The sequence below is a fragment of the Tupaia chinensis genome, unplaced genomic scaffold, assembly GCF_000334495.1.
Source record: "Tupaia chinensis unplaced genomic scaffold, TupChi_1.0 Scaffold000170_1, whole genome shotgun sequence".
NCBI lineage: Eukaryota > Metazoa > Chordata > Mammalia > Scandentia > Tupaiidae > Tupaia > Tupaia belangeri.
In genome coordinates, this window is record NW_006159645.1 from 1,082,713 (window position 1) to 1,101,960 (window position 19,248).

At 40.0% G+C, this 19,248-nt stretch overlaps 1 protein-coding gene across 4 annotated transcripts in view; it reads left to right on the forward strand.

The window, feature by feature from the left end:
• Positions 1-19,248, forward strand: part of PLEKHA8 (pleckstrin homology domain containing A8) — a 70,780-nt gene that overhangs the window by 25,351 nt on the left and 26,181 nt on the right. The window contains exons 3-12 of one of the 4 annotated variants that reach the window (XM_027770934.1): positions 1,756-1,880; positions 3,883-4,041; positions 5,555-5,595; positions 7,546-7,703; positions 10,454-10,613; positions 11,010-11,095; positions 15,839-15,897; positions 17,386-17,516; positions 18,648-18,718; positions 19,140-19,203. In XM_027770934.1, coding sequence (XP_027626735.1) covers positions 1,756-1,880; positions 3,883-4,041; positions 5,555-5,595; positions 7,546-7,703; positions 10,454-10,613; positions 11,010-11,095; positions 15,839-15,897; positions 17,386-17,516; positions 18,648-18,718; positions 19,140-19,186 — 1,037 coding nt within the window. In that variant the 3' untranslated portion in view covers positions 19,187-19,203. Of the gene's footprint in view, positions 1-1,755; positions 1,881-3,882; positions 4,042-5,554; positions 5,596-7,545; positions 7,704-10,453; positions 10,614-11,009; positions 11,096-15,838; positions 15,898-17,385; positions 17,517-18,188; positions 18,311-18,647; positions 18,719-19,139; positions 19,204-19,248 lie in introns of those variants that run through there. The other 3 variants (XM_006146221.3, XM_014586928.2, XM_014586927.2) reach the window with 3 other exon arrangements.

Below are 19,248 nucleotides of genomic sequence, written 5' to 3' on the forward strand. Positions count from 1 at the left end.
AGCAGCAATATTTTAGTCAAAAGTCACAGAATGCTATTTCACCAGTTCAGTCTCATATACTTTATCTTCTGTTGTGGTTCGATCTTCCCGATTGAATTCAACTATAATAAATATATAACTCCAGTTATATTATATTATTATATAACTATAATATTCAACTCCAGACTTGTCCCTACAATTAAGTAGGCCATTTTCTTAGTTTTTGAACTCTTTTCTGTGTGTCTGCATTTAATTTTCCTGATATAGCACTCCCTTGAGAACTTCTTGGAGATCTGTTCTGGAAATTCTTTCAGGTTTTGTTTACCTGAGAATGTTCTTGTCTTTTCTTCCCATATGAAGAATAATCTTGCCAGGTACAGTATTCTTGGTTGAAATTGCTTTTCCTTTAACACTTTGAATATATTTTCCCATTTTTTCCTTGCTTGCATTGTTTCCGATGAGAGGTCTGCTGTTAGTCTGATGGGATATCCTTTGTAGGTAACTTGCCGTTTCTCTCTTGCCAATCTTAGTATCTTGCCTTTGTCTGCAGTTTTGGTCAGTCTGGCTTTAATGTATCTCGGAGAAGATCTTCTTGGGTTGATTCTATTTGAGGTCCTTTGTATTTCTTGGGACTAGATCTTTGAGTGCCGCTCTAGCTTTGGAAAGCTTTCTTCCAGGATTTCATGGAATAGATTATCAATGCCCTTATGAGTCTCTTCACCTTCTGGGATGCCAATTATCTGGATGTTTGGACATTTGATAGTATCTAGTATTTTTTGTATATTATTCTCAAATTTTGGGGCAGTTTCTTATTGTTTACTTTTAATGCTAAATTCCTTCTCCTCCACTCCCCTCTCGGGATTTTGGGCGTGTACGTACACCCACCAAGCCTGAGTTTTAAGCCACCAGGTCCGAAAAACCGCAATCAACTATGTGGGAATCCAGTGACGTAACCTTTAAGCCATCTGCTAGTCCCTCAGGCTTTTCCAATGTTTCAGAGATGAGCTGACACGGGGTCTAGATAGGTAAAGACTTACTACTTCAAGTATATTGTGATATAGTGTTTCTCACTTTCCCTCTCTCTCTCCCTTCTGTCTCTTACTAGCGAGCACACATACCCTGTAACAAAAACTTTTTGAAAAGAGAGAGATTAACAACAATAACTAATAATAAAATGCTAAATCAGTAACAAATTCTAGAAGCTATTGGCTTAGATTGAGCAGGTGGTAATGTGCAGTGTTTTAATGAAGAAAAGAACAGAGGCAGTAATCATTGTAGATGAGCCTCGGGCCCAGGGTGCCTGGAGTGCCTTGCTCATAATGTCTGGTGCCATTGGCCTTGACAGGCAACATGCAGAACCAGTCCTCCTCCATGATGATGCACGGTGTTCTTAATGGGGATTGGACATCACAACACTGTTTTCCAGGAATGTGTGAGACACTGCAGTGGAAGGTGGATAGCAGTGACCCTATTTTACAGCTAGGGAAAACTCCATGTTGCAGTACCAGAACCAAAACTCTGGACTATGCAGGAAGGGGTCTGACAAAATGTTGTGTCCTTCCTCCTGTGCTAATGATTATTCAAACTGTTGTCCCCAGAAATAAGGCATATACTTCAAAGACTAGAAACAGTATTTTTCTGTTTTGTTTTTTTTTCTTCCATATCATCACCTGTGTCACATCCCTAACCCATGCTATAAACATCTGACTTGAAGCAGAGGTCATACAGTCTACTTCTCTATCGTTCTGGTAACTACATTTTCATCATTTTATGTAGAGTTTGCTGAAAACACTGAAAACCTGAAAACCAAAATGTCAGAACTAAGACTCTACTGTGACCTTCTTGTTCAGCAAGTAGATAAAACAAAAGAAGTGACCACAACTGGCGTGTCCAATTCTGAGGTAAAATACCATTTTACTAATATTATTAATACTATATATGAAAAGTGTAATTATAAATTAAGAATCAGATTGTTTGTAGGTGATACTGTCATATAATCTAATTATCATGGAACTTACTATATTTTTAGAGGGAAAAAAGTAAACTTCAACAAGAAGAAATGTATACATTTCAGCATATCATTTTTCCTCCTTGGAAATGAATTCAGAATTAATTAATTGATAACACTTGGAATCTTTCTCTGTAGTACTAATGTTCTAAAATATGTTTCTCCTCTACTTGAATCAGTTTTTCTTTTCCTCCTCTATGGGGAGGAGGGAGGAAGGAGCGAAACTGAGAAAGGTATTTGTATCTTTGCCAGGATCTAATCATGTCACTCTCTTCATACCCCAGCCTCCCAGTTAGCTAGGATTATAGTTGCAGGCGCCTATAACACTGTGTGTTCAGTCTGGCTCAGGAACTGAACCCGGATCTTCCAGCCTCCTACGTGGTGGCACTATCTATGTGTCACCGCAGCTGGACCTGCATCCGTTTTATAAAGTACCATCTTACCTGACTTACAGAGCTGCTACAGAAACGGTATGGCTGCTGAGATGCCAACGTAGCGTCTGTCAGTGATGTGTAGCTCTCACCTTTGATGGAAATAGCAGGGTTTATTTCACTGTAGGAATTAATGTGCTTTTGAATAGACTAGTGCTTTCAAAAACAGAGACATAAGCTTTTTTACTCTCCATCATCAGCAAGGATTATCATTTTAACATTTCTTAATAAAGTTGTCATTTACACATCCTAGAACATGTATTTAAGGATCTCTGTGTTGAGTTATGTATTGAATGGCCTACATTAACTAGAGAGGGTCCCTGCTTTACTCTCAGAAGATATGGTCTGATGAACGGTGCCTATAATGTGAAGAATCTGCAAATTATACTTACCGATTTAATTCATTTTCTTAGGTAGTAGAATACTGTGCTACTAGTAGTTGCATGTGCTTTGAGGTTTTCTTAATAAAAGTGATTTAACTTCCTTTCATGCGCTTCCTTTTGAGCTTTCTTATTTATTTAATAGCTATTGTGTAAGATACTGTATAGGGAGAGCAAAGGTGGGGGAGCCAAAAAAAAAACATTTCAGTCTTGCTCCTGCAGAGTTTGTAATCTAGATCAGTGATTCTTAACCCAGAGCAGTTGTGTTCTCCAGGCGATGTTCGGCAATGTCTGCAGACAGTTTTGGTTGCCGTGAGTGAGAGAGTTTCCGGGATCAAGTAGGTAAAGGCTAGGGATGCTGCTTAGCTGATCTTGCAATGCAGAAGAGCAACACCCCCACCTCACCCTGCACACACACGTCTGAAAATTTAACTAGCAAACAAATGTCAGTGGTGCCAAGGGAGAAAGCCTGATGAAAAGCCTCCCACTCCTACCCTGCCAGCAACATCCCCTGGTAGCTTATTAGAAATCAGAAGTTGAGGAACATACAGAGGCTGCTAAGATGTGGTCTCCTCTCTCCCTAGTCAGTGTGTGGCCTCAGTTTCCTGAACAACTTATCGATACCAATATCCAGAGGGGAAAAAAAACCCTGAACAAGTAAAATAACTTGAAAGAAAATGATTGACTAGGTGTTCTCAGGGATTCCAGTTGCTGAAACCTCTTGGACTCTTATGTACTGAGAGCAAGTAATGACTGATTTGCTGGAAACCCCATGAGAACTCTGTGCCCAGCAGCTGGCGCAGGCGACCATTTAATATTGTTGAGTTGAAAGAAATCGTTGCCTTTAGCTGGAGCTGGGGGGTGAGCAGGAAGGGTCAGATTGATGGCCACACTTGTGCACGGCCAACAGATAAAGTGGACTTGCTCAGTTTTTTAATCTCTTATAACCAATAATACATATTTGTCTGGCAGAATAGGTGGGTAAATTATTATTTTGTGGATAAAAACCTCTAAGGACATTCCACAATTGGGCTTTTTCTTTTTTGGCAAGGTAAAGGAGTCTTCCACTCTGGTTGTTTCTTAGGAGGGAATTGATGTGGGAACTCTGCTGAAATCAACCTGCAACACTTTTCTGAAGACCTTGGAAGAATGCATGCAGATCGCAAACGCAGCCTTCACCTCTGAGCTGCTTTATCGCACCCCCCCAGGATCGCCACAGCTGGCCATGCTCAAGTCCAGCAAGGTAGAAGTCCAGCTCAACTTGGCTACAGTGGAGCTTAATGAGAAACTGAAACACTTAAGTGACACATCCTTTGGTGTCTGATAAAGATTTTTTTTGGAAGACTTTGCTTTCTTTTTACTTGTATATGTCCTTAGTTCCCCATATTCAGTCAGTTATTTTTGGCAGTTTTATTACCTAGTTCTTATCTGATGTAGCCTCTTCTCTCCAGCCTCCTTGTCCAGTGAGTCTTGCCTGCAGTTGTGATAATCTTCTAACTAGTGGCTTTCAGCCTAACCCTCTGGTCAGCTGACAGTATTTCCACTCGTGCATGGTAAACAGGGCCCCTTTACCTGAACCTTTCAATGTCTCCTCATTGCCTATGGGTTAATGTCAAAACATCTTAATCCACATCACAGTCTCTTTCTCTGTAATTACATGGTTTGAATATATGTGTGTTTTAAGCTGCTGGAGGGCCTGCATGCTTGCCAGAGTGAGACAGAGAGAGAAGGAGAGGGAGAAAGCACTTTCCCAATGGGGCATGGTCATATCATAGTCCCATCTCCATCCTGTTGGAATTTGGGGCAGACATGTACATGAGCCTAGTATGTTTTCCAAGCTATCAGGGCTGGGATTCCAGCCACGCCATTGGCCATGTGGGATCTGGCTCCCTGAACCGTAGGCCATGGGACCAGCTGGTTAATGTATTAATTACTTATAGTTTTCCCTCATGCCTTTATGTCATTTGCCAGTGCAAGGAGTGCTCTTCTCACATTTTACTGGATAGCTCTTATTCATCCTCCATAACTTATTTTCTTCTTCCCTGAAACCTTGAGTTAGGCTAAGAGCACCTCTTCTTACATGTACTCCTATTTTTTCTTTTTTAATTCCTAGAGTGTATGCTTACCATAAAGAGAATGAGCATGCACCCTAGTGTTGCATGTTCACACCATAGTCCTTTTTCCTCCATTTCTCCTTCCCGTCAGGATTTTGGGCATGCATGCACATGTACCTGGTGTGTTTTCCAGGCCACCAGGGCTGGGATTTGTGTTACAGTTGGTCATGTGGGATCTGGCTCCCATGGTACAGTGCTAAACTCTGCAACATGGTGCTGGCACAATTTTAGCTTTATTGTATATGGAAATCATCTTAAGAGTAGAAACCCCAAAGTGTTTACCTTTATACCTCTGGTATTTGATACAGTGCCACGTGAGACCTCGCTAATGTTGTTTAATGAGCATAACTGAAATAAAAGGAAAGCTAATCACCAACAGTTCGGTTATGACAATTAGGTCCTTCAATAAAGTCCTTCAAAAGGCTGTCTTCCTTCTCAGAAATGTGGCTATCTTTATTTGAGTAAATAAGAAAGGCTAGTTGGAATCTCTCACTGCCTTCTGGGTTGGCCTTAAACTATTCCTGTTGAGTGGGACAGTGTATGTTATGGTTATATTTACCACTTTTCATTTGTGATAAAATGTTGTATTTGCTGTGTAGAATGTTTAACATGTAAACTTTAATTTTTTTGCTTCTTTTAAAGATGAAACATCCTGTTGTTCCGATCCATAATTCATTAGAAAGGTATAGTAATATTTTTGTTTTTCTCCTTTCTAAAAACAAAAAAGTAAAATATTGTTATTCCTTATTTTTAAAATATATTTCGATCTTTTGGTGGTTTCCTCATGCTCCTAGATGATAGCTGAGGGAAGTAGTGTCTGACTTTCCTATTTTGAATGAGCCTGAAGCAACATAGACCTATCATTTACACTACTAGGGAAGGTGTTCGCATTTTCTCGAGGATATGAATCTTACCTAGCACATCTAGAAACTTTTTTTTTCTTTTAGGTATTTGCCATAGGTTGCATGCACTCGCAGAAGAGAACAGAGACGGTGGGAGGGAAAGTGAGTGGATGGCCATGCTGCAGTCCCTTCTCCTCCAAGAATTGTGGGCACACACACACACACGTGCCCAGTGTGACTTTCAATCACCAGGTCTAGTCATGTGGGATTGTCAAGCCACCAAGTCTAGCCACTGCAGTCAGTCATGTGGGAGTCCAGCACCATAACTGCTACGCCACCTGGAGGCCCCCACATCTCGTAACTCTTAATCTCTAGAGTGTACTGAAGCTTGTAACTTCTTTTATAGAGTAGCCAAGTATTGATTTTAAGTATTCTTTTATACAGAAAAGACAGTAGTACTATTACTTAATATCAAGTCTAAACTATTTCTCTAATTTTCAGTTTTAAGAAACTGCATTCTCATAGTTACTGGGGTCTTTATGCAGTTACTTCATATAAGCATTCTCATGTATTGAAATAATTCATGTGTTTTTCCTTTCCAATTATTTAATAGTTCATCTCTTTATTTATTATCAGTTGCTTCTTATTCTGAGTTACTCATACTTTGGTTTTCTTTTGTTCTAAATCCTTCTACTAGGAACATCTTTGTAGATTTCATAGATTTTTTTTTTCTTCTTTTGAGGTATTGCTTCAATATTCATCTATATTTTGAACCGTTACATTGAAATTTGGCTTTTTTGGGGGGGGAGGGGGAACTAGCAGGTGCTTTTCCTGGAGTCACCATGTAGCTTGGACCTAGTTTTATTTGAATATTTTTTTCTAATTTGGCTAGGTATAATCACCTCTAGTAAGATGTTAGGATTATCCTCTTAATAAGTAAAATCAGCTAGTCCATGTACATGTCGAATAGCTTTCTCTGTTACCCTCCCGGGTCCTTTAGGATATATTGTGGTCCTCGTTTTGTTTTGTTTTCTCTCAGATGTACTTTGCTCTGGCCAAAGCATGTGGTTTCTGCTGGGCAAACACATGGAAACAGCCAGTGGCTTAGAGAAAGAAAAAGCCTCCCAGGGAGGAGGTAAAGAGTGTTAAATGTGGCTCCTATAGAAAGCTTAGTGAAACCTCGTGACTGGCAGTGACTATTCCTGATGCCGGTGGAGCAGAATGATTCTCTGCTGAAGGTACAGGGAGAGCCATGTCATGGCTTTTTGCTTTTCTAAATTTCAGCCTTGAGGCTGGCCTATTCCCATCACAGGCGACATCTGTCTTAGAGGGGGAGACTTAGGGGTTTGGCTTAGTTTAATCATTGTTTTTTGTTTTGTTTTGTTTTGTTTTTGTCTTTGTTTTTTGGTTTATTTATTTATTTTTTTTTTTGAGAGGTTTTTGCTATAGGGCATGTGCACTCACCAGACAGACAGAAAGCGAGAAATCACCCCCCCCAGAGGAGATGGCCACACCGCAATCCCTTCTCCTCTCGGGATCTTGGGCACGCACGCACACGCACCCAACGTGAGTTTTAAGCCACTGGGTCCGAGACACAAACCGCGGTTGACTATGTGGGAGTCCAGTGACATAGCCATTACGCTAACTGCTGGTCCCGAGTTTAATCATTGTTTTTTAATCAATGTCAAAAGAAATGGATGATTGTCAACCCATCTCCCATCCCTTAGAATAACATCTGCCTGGGTAAACTAGTTATGACTGGACTTTCTGGCTTTTAAAATTTTTTTTCAGGCAAATGGAATTGAACAATTGTGAAAATGGATCTTTAAATATGGAAATAAATGGTGATGAAGAAATCCTAATAAAAAATAAGAACCCCATATATTTGAAATCTGCAGAGATAGACTGCAGCATATCAAGTGAAGAAAACACAGATGATAATATAACAGGTAAAAATAAAAGCAGTGTCTGAAGCAAACCATTGAACAATAGGCAGTTTGAAAGTTTGATCATATCTACGATGTGACAGTTGATAGGAATTAACCTCACATCAGTACACTAAGTGTCCTAAGGAGGATGTTGACTCAGTAAGACGGATTGCTCAGCTGAACACCATCTCATCCCCGCTGACCCATGTTGAGAAGGCAGATAAAAGAGGAAGTTTTCCACCCAGTGTTCTGGGTCGATGATGCTTGTGGGTGGCAGGGAGCAGAGGCTGTCTGTGCTGACTTTTTTCAGGGGTTATCTCAAAGTCCTTTGAATTTAGACTGTAGTGTTAATCTGGCAGAATGTAAGATTATGGCAGTGCAGTTTTTCATCCTCCTGGTCTCTAGGGAGGCTTGAGGAGGTCAGTATCTACCAGCCACCAGCAGATTTTCACCCAGTCTAATGGGTGCTCATTGAGACATAGTCCCCCAATTCAGGTAAGAAATCTGTCCTGAGAAACCCTGCCCTTTCGAATTTGCTATTTGATGCTTTTCACTAAAACCTACTTCAGTTCAGTCAAAGACAACCATATTAGTGCTTTTAATTTTGGTACAAGTAGTCATCATTTAAAAATAAAATTAAAAAGAAATTTTCTCATCTACCCTAAAGCTAGACTCTTTTATTCCTAGGTGAGCTGAGGAAAATTAAGATGATTTTCTTACTTGAGCAGAGCAGTCCACACATCTTTGAAGTAAATCTCTTGAGTAAATAATAAGGACCTGAGAACATCTTTTTTTCTCTTTTTCCAAATGTACCTGCCATAGGACAGGTACACTCGCAGGAGGGAGACAGAGAGAGACAGTGAAAGGGAAAGTGAGAAATCATCCTCCCCCGATGACCATGCTGCATGACCATCCCTTCTCCATTCTTCTATTGAGATTCTGGACACACACGTACTCATGCCTGGCATGATTTTCAAGCCACCATGTCTGTGACTCGAACAGTGTTCAGCAGTGTAGGAATCCAGAGCACTACCCTCCTTGCCACCTGCTGGCCCTTAAAGTTTATTTCTTCATGAACAAGAGAGACACGGAGAGAAAGACAGATGGGAACCCTCGACAGAGTCCTCCTGCCACAATCCATTCCCACCTCCAGGTGGTGGGCATACATGCACATGCCCAGTATGCAGAGGAGGGCTGCGGGACGTGAGCCTGGCACTTTCCGTATGGATCCCACTGTACCACTGTCTGGCCCACGTCTGGGGAACTTCTGTCAAAACAGTTTTGTGTTTTTGTTTTTAAGATTTTTGCTATAGGGGTTATACTCTTGCCAGGGAGAGACAGAGACAGAGAGAAAGTGAGAAATCACCCTTAGAGGGATGGCCCTGACCCAATCCCTTCTCCTCCATCATCCTCTCAGGATTTGGGGCATGCTTGAACATGTGTCAGGTGTGTTTTTAAAGCTGCTAGGTCCAGGATGTGAACCATGGGGTCGGACCTATAGGATCTAGTGCCTTAATCACCATGCCACCTGCTGACCCAGTTCTGTCATTTTTTTTGCCCAATAATTTTCCTTCTAGGAATTTGTCTTAAGAGATTAGTCAGATTTAAGGACAAAGATCTCTGGGTATGGATGTTATTTGTCATATTATAATTAGTTCTCATTATTTGCAGTGGTTATGTTTTATGGTAGCACCATAAACACTGAATTGTCAAATTCTGTTGCTCCTAAGAGAAATACAGGATTAGGTTCCTTATATTATGTCTGTTTCTGTTTAAAGTTACCCTATCTAATATATATTGTTGATTCATAACATTGACCTCAAAGCCAAGAGCACTGTAAAATCTATGCCCAAGCGAAGATGATCTAACACATATTTTGTCCCTAAGACATATCACAGCCTTCTTATGCTCACGAATGCCAGACTGCACTACATTTTGGGGTTCTTTTAAACAGTAAAATCAACAACACGAAAAACCATGGCATAAGGACAGTTGCTGATAGGATGAGAGCTGAGACAAGAGAGCAGAGTATTGCTTTGTTCCACCTCGGATGAGAGCGTGTGTGTCAGGTAGCAAGTTTTTCAGCACTCAGCGTGTGTTCATGGATGACTCTAAAAGGGCTGTATTGATTTTTATGGTTACAAATAAATTTTAATAAGTAGGCAAATTCTCAAGTATAGAATAATATGTTAGTAATGAAGATCAACTATGTTTATAAACAGTAACATTTTGGAAACTACCTAAATGTCCTCCACATGGACATGCACAGTAGTACATGGTCATTAAAATCATGTTTTGAAGAATATTGAATAATAGTGAAAATATTCGTGATATACAATACAGGATACAAATCTACATATACTTTCTAAAATTTGCCAGAGGGCGAATGTGCTCACCAGAGACAGAGAGAGAAAAGAGAAAGCACCCTCCATAGGGGATGGTCATCTGTAATCCCTTCTCCATGTCTTCTTCCTTTTGGGGCTCTGGCATGCTTGTACATGTTCCTGGTATGTTTTTTAAGCTGCCAGGACTTGAACCACACTGTTGGCCACTTGGGATCTGGCACCTTAGCCACCGTACCACCAGCTGGCCCCAAATCTACATATACCGTAAACCTAGCTTCATGTATTTGTATGCATTTGCATATGGGTACAATATTTCACAGACTTTTATTTCCCTATACTCTCTCAGTTTAGAAATTTTCCACAATGAATATGTATTTTTATGATGAATATATAATAGGTTAGTAATGGGTATCTACTACTTTGCAGTCCAAGGTGAAATAATGAAGGAAGATAGAGGGGAAGACCTGGGAAATCATGACAGCTCCTTGGTTCAGCATGGATCGGATTCCTCAAGTTACTCTTCAGAATCCCTCCGGGAAGAAGGCAAAGAAGTTATCCCAACTTTCTTCAGTACCATGAACACCAGGTATTCTAGACCTTCTAAAAATCACTGGCAGTTAGATCTTAGCTTCTCTTCTGGAAAATAAGTTGTGGTGTTTTATTCAGGTGAGGGCATAGTCTAAGAGAATAGAGACTATGGTCTACCAAGTATGTACCTGCTTTCCTATTTACCTTGTTCAACAGTGAGTGAAAAGGAATGAGATTGCGAGGGTGTACCCTATGAGCAAGTTTTACCTTGCTTCAGTGGATTATTTTTGGAAAGTGATTTTATTAGATCATTTATGCTAGAAAACAGTCACTGGGATGTATTCATGAAATCAAGCCAAACAGAAGAGCAGCTGTTTCTGTGGCTACCTCTGAAAGACAGAGTACTGATGTTGTATTTTCCATCTTTCCTCCTCCGTATTACCAAATTGCTTAGCTTCAGTGACATTGAACTTCTGGAAGACAGTGGCATTCCCACAGAAGCATTCTTGGCATCATGTTATGCTGTGGTTCCGGTACTAGGTAAGATTGCTGCAGTTGCCTTATATTCATTGGTCCCTGGGATCTGTGTCACTGCAATCATTTTGTAGGAAAAATATCCTGATCCACGTGTACAATGAGATGTCCTTTCTTCTTAGCTACCTCTTCAAATCAGCAGCCACTTACAATTAAATCATTAGGCATTATTGTATATTCTCATTTCTACTAATGATTAAATATTGACTTTGAAGTAGTGTAATAGAAAAAGAGGATTCTACTTTCTGAAAAGCACAGATGAATGTAGTTGAGGAACAGGAACAGGCCTTCAAATCTGTTGGTACTCTGAAAAAGATACTGGACCAGCTCCCTGGCCTGCTCATGGAGGCAGCAATCTCACACATGGCTGACTGCAGTTTTAGTCCTGGACCTGGTAGCTTGAGAAGCATGCCAGGCACAAGCGTGTGTGTGTGCAGGCTCCAAATCCTTAAAACAGAGAGAGGTGGAGGAGCAGGAATCATGGTGTGACCATTCCCTATGGAAGTACTTTCTCTTCTCCCCCTTCTTCTGGTTAGCACATACACCTTCTCGCTGGAAAAAACAGATACGGAAGATAAAATATATATGTAAACTGTGTGTATATGTATATATATGTGTGTGTGTGTGTGTGTGTGTATATATATATATTCATAATGTATAAATTTATTTAAGTCTTCTGCTTTGTAGTCCAAGGTGAGATAATGAAGGAAGATGGAATATAACAATAATAGTAAGACCAGGGATCACTCATGTGTTTAGAATTTACTATATGACCCATTTAACAATGCATATTTTTTAACTGAGGTATAACTTGCATAGGACTTAAGTGTTATGATTCAGTGAATTTTTACAAATGCACTTTCGTAATCCACATCCCTATGAAGACACAGAATATTTTCGTCACTCCAGAACATTCCTGTGCCAGTCATCCCCTAACTCACCACCCAATCTGAGGCACCCATTCGATTGACTTGTTGCCATAAGTTAATATTGCCTATTCTAAAACTTCATATAAATAGATTCATAGTTTACATATTTTGTTGTATCTGCCTTTTCTTGCTAAATATGTTTTCAAGATCTATTCTTGTATTAGTAATTTATTCCTCTTTATTTCTGAGAAGTAGCCCTGTAAATAAATATACCATAACTTGTTTATTTACTGTTGATGGTCATTTGGGTAGTTCTAGTTTGGGGTTATTATAAATGACATTGCTCTGAATGTTTTTGTGTCTATGGCCATGTTTTCATTTCTCTTTTTTTTGTACATGGTATGACATAGAAGGTTGAAGTTCATTATTTTTCCCTTATGTTGTCTGACCATTCAAGAACCATTGTTATCCCTTTCACATTGCGTTGGTAGTTTTGTTGAAAATCAGTTAACCTTGAATGTGTGTTTATTTCTGGACTCTATTATGTTCCAATACTCAGTTTATTTTTCCTTATGCCAATACTACAGTGTCTTAATAACTATAATATAAAGCTTGAAATCAGATAATGTAAGTCTTCTAATTTTGTTCTTTTTCAAGATTGTTTTGGCAATTCTAGGTCCTATAAATTTTTGCTTTTATTTCTACTAAAAAAAGTCTTTCGAGATTTAAATTAAGATTACATTGTGTCTGTAAACTAAGAAAATTAATATCTTACATTTTGTGTCTTCAGTCATGAGCATGCTGTATCTCTGCATTATTTTCTCTCAAAAGTGTTTTAGTACAATAAATACATTTATCTCTCCTTTCTTTTTTCTTTCTTTCTTTTTTTTAATTGCGAGAGGACACATGCACTTGCCAGAGGGAGAGAGAGAGAACTCCCTCTTGGGCCTTGGCTACAATCCCTTTTCTATTTCTCCATCCTGTTAGGATTTGTGGCATACACACATACGTACCTGGCCATTTTCAAGCTGCTGGGGCCAGGATTTGAACTGATGGCTGGGGCCAGGATTGGCCACCAGGCCATAAGGTTGGCCCCCTTTATTACAAATAAATTTTAGAATTTTATGTTTTTTTAAAAATGTATTTATTATTATTATTATTTTTAATTTGACCAGAGATAGAGAGAAAGAGAGAAAGAATGTGAGAAAGCAAGTCACCAGATCCAGGACTCAAACCGTGGTCAGCCATGTGGGAGTTCAACACCTGAACCACTACACCACCTACTGGCCCCATATTTTATAGTTTACTTTATTTCATTTTCTAATTATTTACTGATATTTACTCTCTCTCTCTCTATGTGGGAGTTCAACACCTGAACCACTACACCACCTACTGGCCCCATATTTTATAGTTTACTTTATTTCATTTTCTAATTATTTACTCTCTCACTTTGCATCTCTCTCTCTTGCTCACTCTTAATCTGTCCCTCTCTGGTCAAATGAAGGTAAATGAATAAATAGTTAAATAAAATTCTTAAAAAGAATTTCTTCTTTATTAAAATAATTTTCCCCTGTAACTTGTTAATATAGTGAATTACTATATCTTGCTATTTGTTTTTACCACATTGCTGTTTATTTTTGTCTGTTCTCTCTTTTTATTTTACTCCTTTCTTAACTTTTAACTAATTAATCAATTTTTGTTGTTGTCTCTTTCCATAGGGCACATGCACTCCCCATAACGAGAGACAGAGAGAGGGAAAATGAGAAATCATCACCCAGGGAGGATGGCTACACTGTAATTTCTTCTCCTGCATTTCCTCCTGAGATTTTGAGCATGCATGCACACGTACCCAGCATGATTTTTCAAACTGCCAGGTCTGGGGCTTGAACTTGGTCAGTCATATGGGAATCCAGCACCTTAATCATCATGCTACCTGCTGGCCCCAGTCAAGTTTTTTTTAAAGAATTATTTTATTTAACTATTTATTTATTTTCATTTGACCAGAAAGGGACAGAGTATGAGAGAGAGAGAGCAAGAGAGAGAGAGCAAGAAAGCAAGCCACCAGGTCCAAGACTTGAACTGCAATCGTCCATGTGGGAGTCCAGTACCCCTAACCATGAGGCCACCTGCTGGTCCCCCAGTCAATTACTTTTAACTGTTCTATCTCCTCTTTTGGCACTTTAGCTGTTGGTCTTTATTTCTGCCTTTCTTCTAGATAAAATCTTTTAGAATCTCATTATTTGTTCTCCTTTGGCTTTTTAGCTATACTATTTTTTTTAATTGTTGCCTTTACCCAACAAGAATTTTTGAATCACATATGTAATTTTAAGTTTTCTAGTAGGATATTAACATAGTAAAACAGGAGCCAGCGGGTAGCATGGTGGTTAGAGGCACTAGATTCTCACATGACCAGTTGTGTGGTTCTAGTCCCTGACCTGGCTAAAAAATCACTCCAGGTGCATGTGTGTGCATACCTAAAATCCCAAGAAAAGAATGGAGGGGAAGAGATTGCAGAGTGGCCATCCCCACTAGGGGGTGATTTTCCACTTTTGCCCTCTCTCTGTATATAAACATACAGATACGTGTGTGTGTGTATCTATATCTATAGGTATATCTATAGATACCTATATATAGTAAAACAGAAGGTCGCTTTTAAAAAATAATTATTTTAATTTTATTTTTTATTACTAATACTTTTAATTTGTTGTAGGGCATATGTGCTTACCAGAGAGACAGAGAAATAGAAAATGAGAAAGCAAGCTGTCAAGTCTGGGACTCAAACTGCAGTCAGCCACGTGGGATTCCAGCACCCTAACCACCATGGTACTTACTGGCCCCCGGAGTTAATTTTAATGTTTTTTTCATTTAACCTAACTATCCCAAATACCATCTCAACAACTAATTAATATAAAAGTGATTAATGAGCTATTTTACCTTTTTTTAAAAAAATTTTTCTAAGTCTTCAAAATCTGTACTTCTAAAGGTTCATAGAATTTGTATCTGGAGACCTCCCCGAGTATGCCGGGTACTTGTGTGTCCATAGCTAAGGGTAGGAGTGTGCTTTCTCCATTTCTCTCTCCCTCTCTGTCTCTTTTGCTTATGAATTTTTTTTTTTTTAATTCATGGTAAAATGGAATTAAAATATAAGATTATGGGCCAACCTGTGACTGGTAGATCCCACATGCCTGACATAGTTCAAGTCCCAGACAAGTCCCAGACCCAGCAGCTTGAAAAAACTCACTGGGCACGAGCGCTCATGCGCATGCCCAAAATCCCTGAAAGAGGGCAAAATGGAGAAGTGACTACGATGTGATCGTGCCCCATGGGAGTGCTTTCTCACTTCCCTACTTATGCTCTCTCTCTTTCTTTCTCTCTCTCTGTCTCTCTCTGGTGAGCACATGTGCCCTCTGGCAAAATGAAAAAAAAAAAAGAATGTGTATAAAAGTTAATTTTGGTGCAAAGAAATTAGGAATCCATGCATAGTCTCTTAGCAGTACGCATTTGTGTGAAGTTTTTTGAGAACTCATGTATGTTCTGCCACAGTACATTTCCATTTGGACAGGCCACCCGGCAGGTACTAAATAGTCACGTCTCTAGCAGCTGCCACATCGGACAGTGCAGCCTTAAGGGTTATAGTACGTAACTCCAAGACGATCTTTTCTCACCTGCCACTAAAGACCTCATTGCAGTTACTCACCTCAGAGGAGTGTGATGCGGAAGGGTGATAAATAGTACCCTGGAAGCTGTTGAAGCTGACGTTTAGAGTATGATTTAGAAGCAAAATTTAAAGTTGTTGGTGAAAAGACCTGCTAAGTTTATTGCTGCTGTAAAAATACTTGAAAAAATTGCTTTTTAAAATGGATTTGATCCTTTCCTCTAGATAAACTTGGCCCTACAGTGTTTGCACCTGTTAAAATGGATCTTGTTGGAAATATTAAGGTGCGTATACTAGGTTGTGTCTGTGGAAACTTAACTAAAGGAAAATATTTTTGATACTTTTATGTGTGACAAGAATAAATCAATAAAGGGAAAATTTTATTACAGCTCATTAAGACAGCAAGTAGGGAAATTATTAACTAAGCCCTTATTGCATGCTAGAAGCAGGCTTTCTAGGGAATAGAATATTCATTATAAAAATGAAACCAGGGGAACCAGCAGTTAGCGTAATGGCTATGTCGCTGGACTCCCATGTAGTAGACTGTGGTTCGCATCCCGGACCCGGTGGCTTTAAAACTCACACCAGGCGTGTGTGCCCAAGATCCCGAGAGGAGAATGGAGGAGAAGGGATTGCGGCATGACCATCCCCCCTGGGGGGTGATTTCTTACTTTCTGTCTCTATGTCTGTCTCTGTCTGTCTGGCGAGCGCACGCGCCCTATAGCGAAAAAACCTCTCCAAAAAAAAAAAAAAAAAAATGAAACCAGGATTTCTTTTTAATGCCCAGAGACTGAATCAGTAGGGTTTCACCCTTTTGTCAATGTGGGTTCTGTGATTTTTTTTCTTTTTAGAGATTTTTGCCTTGGGGTATAGACACTGGGGATGTGTGTGTGTGTGTGGGTCGGGGAGACAGTGAAAGGGAGAGTGAGAAATCACCTCCTGGGGGATGGCCATGCCACAATCCCTTTTCTTTCAGTCTCCTCCCGGGATCTTGGGCATGCACAAGTGCTCAGCATGAGTTTGAAGCCACTGGGTTCGGGACTCAAACCCTGGTTGGCCTTGTGGGAGCCGTGCCATCTGCTGGCCCCGATTCTGTGATTTTTAGGTTTAAACAATGACAAGTGTCATTTTTCCGAAAAGTATATTAAGTAGCTATCAGTATTCTAGGACATAAGACCCAACTTCTAGGTGCAGCTGCAGGTCCATCAGCAAGTCACTGAATCCCTCTGAGCCTGTTTTTTCCCAGTGAATGAGGGAGTTGTGTCCATAATGACTTCCAGCTTTGAAGTTTGGATTCCCTTTTAACTATAGGTTGAATGTTAAGTTCTTTAGAATATAATACTCGGTAAAAATCTGTCTTTGTCATTAGGTAGTGTTCTTTGTGGACGCAATGTAAATAATTCCCATAAACATGCCTTTCTTTACTGTATACATATTGGAGGGGGAATAGTTGCATGAAATCTCATTTAAACAAATGATTGAGTTTTATGCTTAGGGTGAGAAATATCTGCCGAGTTATCTGTAAGAGAAGCAAAAAAAAAATAAATCTTAAAGAATAATACTTCAAAACCTTAAGATTATTTCATTCCAGCCTAAGCTTTATAGAATTTTCAAACAACAGTTACTTTGAAAATACAAGGAAGAGGTTAATAGGATCTTAATTTATTTTTCTTTCTCAGAGACTACTTGCCAAGCTTGTAAGTCACAATTCTATACTAATGTGCTTGATAACTACATTTTAAACTTAGATCATTTCCCTGCTTTTCTTCTAGAAAGTAAATCAGAAATACATAACCAACAAGGAAGAGTTTACTACGCTCCAGAAAATAGTGCTGCACGAAGTGGAGGCCGACGTGGCCCGGGTTAGGAACTCTGCTACCGAAGCCCTTTTGTGGCTGAAGAGGTGAGGCAGTGGGGTGTGGCAGCAGTTAAAACCCAGCTCAGTGGAGATGTTACCAGCACAAACTTATGCAGACAGCTCCTGAGTGAAGGAGCTAACCAAATGTGTGGCCTGTTTTCGAAAGCCCGGTAAATAGAACACCACCTCTTTTTCCTTTGGCTGCCTTCCTGAGGGTGGCAGATGCTGTTAATGGTGGGGCCCAGTCATGGTGGCATGCAGTGCTAAGACAGTGGGCTCCTGTGTGTGGGGGGGTCTCAGTTTGGCTTCTGGTCCAACCTGCAGGCCAGACGTGGTAGTCTCTAATTCCAGCTCAGGGCGGCTGAGGCAGGAGCACGTGAAGTCCAGGCTGACAAGGGCAACTCGTGAGACCCTGTCTAAAAAAAGACCTGTGTATGGTAGCATATGCCTGTCAGGCCAGCTGGGAGGTTGAGGCCAGAAGGTTGTGACATGGTAAGACCCTGTCTTAAAAAACATAGTATTTCTGAGATAGGAATCTGAAAGGACAGCAGAGTCGACTGGTTTCTTTTTAAGCCAGCAGCTCTCTAAGTTCAATGGCATGAGAATCACCTGGAGGTCTGGGACCAGAATTTCTGATTAAGTAAATGAACAAATTCTCAGGTAATGCTGGAGTTGCTGCTCTTGGGACCACATTATGAAAACTGCTGTTTTCGACAGATCAGGGGAGGGAAGAGTCAGAACAAGCCAGAGGGAGATAACCGAGGAAAACCTCAGAAAAGGCCACCACAGGGACCAGCAGATGGCATGATGGTTTCATCGTTGGATTCTCACGTAGTTGACCACGATTCAAGTCCCGGACCCAGCAGCTTAAAACTCACGCTGGGCATGTGTGCGTGTGTGCCCAAGATCCTGGGAGGAGAATGGAGGAGAAGGGATTGTGGCGTGGCCACCCCCTGGGGGGTGATTTCTCGCTTTCTGTCTCTCTAGCAAGTGCATGTGCCCAATAGCAAAAATCTCTCTCTAAAGAAACAAAAGGCTACTATGTTATTTGATCTGTTTGCCTGCTGTGCCCAAGATATTACTGAAATAAAAGCCTGGTGTCTCCCATTTCTTTATTCCTACTCATCATTGGTAAACTTTAAAATTAATATTTGTTCCTCTCTCCTTTTTTTTTAGAGGTCTCAAATTTTTGAAGGGATTTTTAACAGAGGTGAAAAACGGGGAAAAAGATATCCAGACAGCCCTGAGTAAGTGTTCTTTACATTTTGATTGATGACTAGGATGGGGAATGAAAACTTCTGCAGGAGACAGAACATAGATAATTTCTGTTTTTCAGAATTTAGTTTTGTTTCTGTTCTTATTTCATCATTATTCTTTGCTTCCTATTTGCTTGGTTTAAAAAGGACCCATGAGACAATGATCTGGTAATCTAGATATAACTTACTATGAAAAATCAGTATATCTTTAAAAATCTGAACACTAGAAAGCCATCTTTTAATCTTAATAGGAAGACCTAGTATTATCAAGAGATTAATCTTCCAAAATTAATCTTCAAATACAGTGCTGTCCTCAGAAATCGATATTCAGAGAAGAGCGAATTGGGGCAGGGATCGTGGGGGTTTACTCTGGAGGGAGGTCAAGCACTGTTTCTCACCCTGCGCTCCTCAGGTATTCTGCGTGTCCCATTTTGTAGTAGGAGACTGGGACTGGGATGAAGTACAGGAGCGGAAAGGTATGATGTATTTCCTCACCCACCATGAGGGTCACGGATGGCATT